The 6,425-nt window shown below is 58.3% G+C and overlaps 1 protein-coding gene across 2 annotated transcripts; it reads right to left on the bottom strand.

Moving 5' to 3' along the window:
• Window positions 1-225: 225 nt before the first annotated feature.
• On the bottom strand, window positions 226-4,469 carry LOC147647316 (serine/threonine-protein kinase pim-1-like). Of its 2 annotated transcripts, none has more exons than XM_086872231.1 (8): window positions 3,701-4,469; window positions 3,522-3,572; window positions 2,951-3,317; window positions 2,225-2,401; window positions 1,821-1,968; window positions 1,409-1,589; window positions 727-861; window positions 226-440 (listed from the first exon to the last, which is right to left on the bottom strand). In XM_086872231.1, the coding sequence occupies exons 1-5, from the start codon at window positions 4,250-4,252 to the stop codon at window positions 1,862-1,864; spliced, it is 1,254 nt and encodes a 417-aa protein (XP_086728357.1). In that variant the 5' UTR covers window positions 4,253-4,469; the 3' UTR covers window positions 226-440; window positions 727-861; window positions 1,409-1,589; window positions 1,821-1,861. The 2 variants fall into 2 exon arrangements, with proteins under 2 accessions (XP_086728357.1, XP_086728356.1); XM_086872230.1 differs by having other exon boundaries at window positions 1,409-1,637; window positions 3,701-4,464.
• Window positions 4,470-6,425: the final 1,956 nt, after the last annotated feature.

Raw genomic sequence — 6,425 nt, 5'->3', positions numbered from 1 at the left:
TCAGTCAGGATGAGTCCCTGAGCCTGGGGCTTGGCCTTCCTCGTGGTGAGGGGCATCAAGGAAGGCTGCAGTGTGATGGAGATTGTGATGGGCTGGGAAATCACTGGGGGAAAGGAGGGAGCAGTTGTGAAGTAAAAGGCAGGTGGGGGAGAGAACTGTTCAGAGAAGGGATGAGCTACAGCTTGAGAAAGTTGAAAAATGACATTTGGGGTCATCCCAGATTGATTTCATTTCAGAAGTTATGGAACAAGTTTAATTTTGGGGGGGGTGTCATGTTTTCCTTTGGAGGTGGACACTCTGCAGACTTGAGCTGCATTGCCAAAATGCTCAAGTCTCTGCTGGAGGTCACACCGTTTCTTCTTTGGCTGATCCCGGCCCGGTGCTGAGCCCAGCAGAGCCCTGGCAGAGCCCAGAGCAGCCTCAGCATCCGCAGAGCCCGGCTGCAAGGAGAGAAACCAGAAACCGCCCGTCAGCTCAAGGCTCCTGTCCCCTTGTCCCAGCCACCCACAGTGCCCAGGCCATGCTGGCCGTGCTCAGCGCTGAGCCCAAAGCTGCCCATCACTGCTGCCTTTGGGAGCAGAGCAGGAGGGCAGGACATGTGCCCAGCCTGCAGCCAGCCACGGCAGATCCAGCCCCTCAGCAGCTGCCCAGAGCGGGATGCTCCTGTGCCCGCTGCCATCTCCCAAAAGCTCTTGTCCCACCCATGCCAAGGAGATGAGGACCCACCTCACACCATCTGCTGCCAGAAGAAAAGCTGGTCCCAAACGATGTCCTCAGCCTTCTCCAAGGGCACGGCCCATCCACACCACAGCTGGTCCCAAGCACTTCCCGATCCAGACTGGACCCCACCTAGAATTCTTCCTTTAGAAAAACAAACAATAAATTAATGAAAATAGGCTACAGACAAATAGGGGAAAGAAGAAAAATGGTAAAAAATCTTATGTCTGTCAGGAGTTTGAGGAAGGCACAACCCCTACATTCTAGGGAAAAACCCACCCACGGGTGAGGGAAGCCCATGCTTTCTCCCTTCCCCCCTGCACTGTCCCCCAAAATCACGGTGATCCCAAAGCAAAGCAGGGGAGTGGAGCAGCCCAAGCCCTTCCTTGCCTGCACAGCAAAGCAGCCGTGCTCAGGTTCTGGAGTCCCACCTGTGCTCCTGCCATGGGGGTTTGTTTGTGTTGGGCTGGCTGCCCCAGCCCCAGCCTGGGGCACGGTGGGTGCTGGGGGCTGTTGGCAGGACCAGGAGCCCACTCCCATTTCGTAACCACCCCAGCCCACACCCCCAGCCCTGCCAAAAACCAGCTGGGCAGCCACTGAAGAATCAGTTGCATCCACCCCAGCAAAGGGGAAACCTTTGGTTCCCGGCCAATGCACAAATCTGGGAGCATCCCCCTGGGTCTGGACTTACCTGAAAATTCTCTGTGGAGCCTGGCTTTCAAGAAGGTGCCAGAATCAAAGTCCATCATCGCCAGCTGCCACTGGCCAGGTCGAGGAAGAGGTTGTCATCCTTGCTGTTGTCCTCCATGTCCCCAGCAGCAGCAGCAGCAGCAGCCCCACCTGGTGCAGCTTCTCCAGGGGCTCCTTCTTCCCTGGGGTGACACCAGGCTGTCAGGGTTCTGCCCAGGGCCCGGCTGTCACTGAACCAGGACAAGCAAAACCAGCTCAGATGGCGGCCACCAGTGCTGGGCAGAGCAGCTCAGCTCCAGCACAAGGGCTGCGTGTTCTCACTCGATGAGCCCTGTGCAGTGACACAGGCAGGACAAAGAAGTCTGGGTTTCTTTGCTTCTGATTGCCAGGGTATGTGTGGAGCTGTAACTTACCAGGTCCCTGCATCACTGTGCCTGTGGCTCTCTCCCTTCTTCTATGGCTGATGAATATCCTGCATCCAGGGATCACAGAACAGGTCTTCTAATGAGGGCCTGTCCAAGTAGTGCAGGGATAAACACCGCCTGATCAGAACTTGGCAATCTGGGGAGAGAAACCACAAACCACTGGTCAGTTGGAGAAGGCTCCTGTCTGCTTTGCCCCACTATACCCGTGCCCAGGCCACGCTGGATGTGCTCACAGCTGGGCCTTAACTTTCCCATCAATTCTCTGTTTTGGAGGAGAGCAGGAGAGCAGGACATGTGCCACCTCCTCAGCAGCTGCCAGAGCGGGATGCTCACGAGCCCGCTGCTGTCTCCCAACACTGGTGTTCCCCCCGTGCCCAGACATGATGATCCACCTTGGGAGAGCCGTTGTGGCAGCGGGAGCTGGGCCCAGCTGATGTTCCAGCCCCTCCTGAAAGGGTGCTTCCCGCAGACCATCTCATGCAGCAGGATGCCCAGGGTCCAGACGGTTGCTGCCTCGCCATAGTACCACCTGAAGTTAGTCCATTCCGGGGGTCTGTATGATCGTGTTCCTATGGAATATGGATGGAGCTCATCAGGGGGATGCTGCTGCTCCCAGAGCGTGACCCCAGCATCCCTGGGCATGTGGGGCTGCCCCAGTGGCTCACGGGGTGACCTGCTGCCCTCTCGCCAGCACCTGGCACTTGTGTACAAACCCAGGGTTGGAAAAGAAGGCACTGGTGCTGGAAGAGGGCAGCAGAAACCCTGGCAAGGCCCGACCATGACAAACAAAGGAAAAACCTGCTCACAGTGCTGGGGAAAAACCATACCCACATCCTCCCTGCTGGCATTGCCAAAAAAATATTATGTACCAAGGCAAAGCAGGGAAGCACAGCAGTCCAAGCCCATTCTCACCAGCACACCAAACCAGCTGGTGCACAGGTCCTGGCTCCCCCTCTCTGCTACCCCCACCCACAGGGGATTTTGTCAGGCTGGCTGCCCCAGCCCCAGTCCTGGGAGAATCCCTGCTGCCACACCCTGGCTGGGCCCTGAGATGTTGGGCCAGGAGATGTTGGGCCAGGAGATGCCGGGACCGGGAGCCTACCCCTGGGTGGGCTCACCTGCAAATTGAGTGTAGGCTGTGTCCTGCAGGTAGGTGCCACAGCCGAAGTCAATTAATTTTGCCTGCCCGGTGTCCAGGTCAACCAGGATGTTCTCCGGTTTTATGTCTCTGTGCAGGACCCCGCAGCTGGTGCAGTGCTGCACGGCCTCCAGCACCTGCCGGAAAAGCTCCCGCGCCTCTTCCTCTGACAGGAACCTCCGTGCCCGAATGAAATGCCGCAGGTCCTGACACCGCTCTGGGCGCTCCAGTACCATCACGATGGTGTTGGGGAGCTCAAACCAATCCAGCAGCTGCACCACACCGGGGAAGCCTGTGGACACCTTGTCCAGCAGCACTATCTCCAGTGGTGCGCTGGTGCCGTCGGGCTGCGGGAGGAGCACGGTGCCGTCAGTGGGGCTGAGCCCGTGCCAGGGCTCGGGGAGCCCTCAGCCAGCCCGGGATGCTCTGTGCCCTCCGCTGGCCCCACGCCCGCTCTCCCTCCAGGTGTCCTGGTGGCTCCCACCCTGCCGGGCCCCGGCTCATCCCCGCCCGGCACGCCCCGGCTTCTGCCGCTGGCCCCGCTCACTCACCAGCTCGCCCCAGTGCCGGACGCGGTTCCGTGGCACCTTTTTGATGGCCACCTGCAAGCCAAAGGGAGCAGCGGATTCAGCTCGCCGCCTACCGTGTCCAGCCCCATCCTCCTCCTCCGCCCTCTCCTCCTCCTCCGCCCTCTCCTCCTCCTCCGCCCGCCGCTGGCCCCTCTGCTCACCGGGGCGCCATCCGAGAGCCGAGTGGCCGAGAAAACCCTGCCGAAGCCGCCGCGCCCCAGCAGCGAGCCGATCCTGTAGCGCTGCTGCAGGGCCTCCTGCGCCTTCCCTGGGGAAGAGACGCGGCCGTCAGCGCTCGGCCCGGGGCCAGGAACGGCCCCCGAGCGCTCCCCGACCTCCCCGGGCCGAGCATCCGCAGGCGTCCGCTCCTTGGAACGCGACAGCGGCGGCTCGGGGCCAGCGGCCGCGCTGCCGAGCGGCGGAGCTCGGGCCGGGGAAGCCGCAGCGGAGGCGGCGGCAACGGCTGCACCGCCTGTGTCCTCCGCGGGCCCCGGGAGGAGCCGGGGCAAGGGCCGGGACCAGGGCCAGGGCCGGGGCAGGGCTCGGAGCAGGCGGAGCCAAAGGGCGGCGATACCGCCCCAGCCCCAGGCACTGAGGCCCGCCCAGAAGCGCCAGCGCCAGCTCGGCCAGAGCCGGGCGGAGGCGAGAGCGAGGCGGGACGCCCGGCGCCGGGGCCGGCGCCGGGGCCGGGGCCAGGGGCGGGCCGGGGGCATGTCCCGGGCGGGCAAGGGGAGAGGGAAACTGGGAGAGGAGGGGAACACAGAGAAAAGGAGATCGGGAATGGGTGAGGGACCGCGGGAGAGAGGGTGGAAGAGTGGGAGAGGGAGAGGAGAAGATAAAGAGGGGCGATAATGTCGCTTCTTCCGCTTTTTCTCTTTGCGCTGCTGCTGCCGCCGCTGCTGCTGCTGCTGCCGCTGCTGCCGCTGCAACTGAAGCACCGGGCCGTTTGTCCCCGGGGCCGTTTGTCCGTTGCCCGCTCGGCCCCGCGCCGAGCCCCGCGCTCCCCGGGCAGCCCCTGAGCCTGGCCAAACACGGGAACTTTGCCGTGTTGAGCCAAGAGCCAGAGTCTTGATTCCTGCACAGGGGCACAGCAATGCCCTTGGCTGCTGCTGTGCCTTGTCCCTGCTGAGTGTCAGACACTGTCTGAGCACATTCCCTGAATGCAGAATTTGTACCTGACCCAAGCACTGCACTTGTGTCTCCAGCATTGCTTTCCAAGAAAAACAGGGGAAGGCAAACTGGGTGTAGCTCATGGTATTTTACAATGTCTAAAACTTGCCAAGTGATGGATCTTAGAGGTGAGATCCATTTAGAATGAATGGGATGGAGAACTAGTGCAAGATGGAAAAGGGAAACATAAAAATAAATAGAGAAAAACATATTGGTCATTTCTTTTGATTTTATTTTCATTTCTTAAAAAAAGCTGTTTCAATTTTCCCAGAATCTTCACAGTCCTGTCTTTTCTTTCCAAAAACCTGTCCTGGAGAACAAGGTGCAGCTCCTGTCTCAAGATGTGCCCCCAGCTGCAGCTTCTCTTGGCTTCCCACACTGTGCGTGCAGCACAACTCTTACAGCAAAGCAGGACAAATTACCTGAAGAACTTGACAACTTGTTCTTGCTTTTCCTTGTGGACAGGGGAGTTGTGCCATTGGTACGGTTTGCATTGTTACTCTTCTATCCGAAGAAAACATGATGAGCTGCCAGGAATTGTTAGGGAATACAAGCCTGGCTGAATGTGGAGAAAGAATCTCCAGAGCCTGCAGCCAGCAGTGGAGAGCTCATCATTCCAATAGCGCCATGGACAACTTGAAAGTGATCTGGAACATGAAAATGGGCTAACAGAGGGAGTTTGTTTTGTGTGTTCAGTTTAGGTGATTGTACATCTCCTGCACTGGGAGAAATCAAGAGCACAATCAGTTGTTGATAAGCACCAGAACATGATAAGCTGGACCTCTCAGTAGATGAGAGAAAGAATGTGAAAAGGACAAATGCAGGGAATGACTTGGTGAAGTTTGTCTGTAAGAAGGTTGATTTTTATCCTAATAATTCCCAGTTAATTCCCTTTGCTTTTGTCCCTTCTGGCAAGGCTGTTTGCATGGCAGATTGCCCAGGAAATGAGAACCTGGAGCTTGTGGAAGTGCCTGAAAGGTGCCCTGTTCCTCTGCAGGGACACTCAGGCTGAAACAGGAGCCTGAGGCCTCTCTTGGGAAGCCTCCTCGGGGCTGGAATTTGTGCCATGCCAGGAGAGGAGGAGGGGGAGGAGGATGGGAGCTGTGTGTGAGGAGCAGGAGGTTTGGGCCGCAGGACATTCCGTCTGTGCCGCTGCCCCGCAATGGGCGGGCGTGCCCGGGGCTCTGGGCCTGCCCCGCGTGCGCTGAGCTCCCGACACTGCGGGAGCTGCCCGGGCTGGGCTCAGGTTCCCACTGGGACTGGGCAGCAGGCTGGGCTCCAGCTGGGATCAGCAGCAGCTGGAAATACTTCTGGGCATCTCCACTTTCTGCTGCTGCTCAGAAAAAATAATTAAGTGACAAGTTCTGTTTTTTCTTTCTCCTGGTGGATTTTTTCATTTTATTTGCCACTGCAGGGGCAATTTCTGTGATGGCCTCTGTCACTTGATTCTATTTCAGCAGCAGCAGCAACAGGGCTGTGTTTGAGCACTGCAAATGTCAGCTGTGTGGCTTTCATTCCCCTCGACTTAGTGCTCAGGGACTTGAGGGCATTTCAAAATCTGCCACTCATGATGTCTGAGACAAAAAATCCTGAGTTACTGATCACAAAAGCACAGTGGGTAGCACTGATTGAAAGAGGCAATTGTAGTTTTGCAGATAAAATTCAGGTGGCAGGCAGAAGAGGAACAAAAGCAGACGAGATCTACAATGTGCAAGG

Source organism: Cyanistes caeruleus, unplaced genomic scaffold (assembly GCF_971803275.1).
Source record: "Cyanistes caeruleus unplaced genomic scaffold, bCyaCae1.hap1.1 HAP1_SCAFFOLD_11, whole genome shotgun sequence".
In the NCBI taxonomy this organism is placed as follows: domain Eukaryota; kingdom Metazoa; phylum Chordata; class Aves; order Passeriformes; family Paridae; genus Cyanistes; species Cyanistes caeruleus.
The sequence above is the reverse complement of the archived record's forward strand: the minus strand, read 5'-3'. Positions and strand labels throughout refer to the sequence as shown.

What these genes read in the sequence shown, in the direction of transcription:
- LOC147647316 (XM_086872231.1), bottom strand. Translation starts at nt 4,252, where the DNA reads ATGCCCCCGGCCCGCCCCTGGCCCCGGCCCCGGCGCCGGCCCCGGCGC. An exon ending in GGCTCTCGGATGGCGCCCCG is followed by an intron (nt 3,573 to 3,700) that starts GTGAGCAGAGGG and finishes TTTGGCTTGCAG; the next exon opens with GTGGCCATCAAAAAGGTGCC. An exon ending in TCCGGCACTGGGGCGAGCTG is followed by an intron (nt 3,318 to 3,521) that starts GTGAGTGAGCGG and finishes CTCCTCCCGCAG; the next exon opens with CCCGACGGCACCAGCGCACC.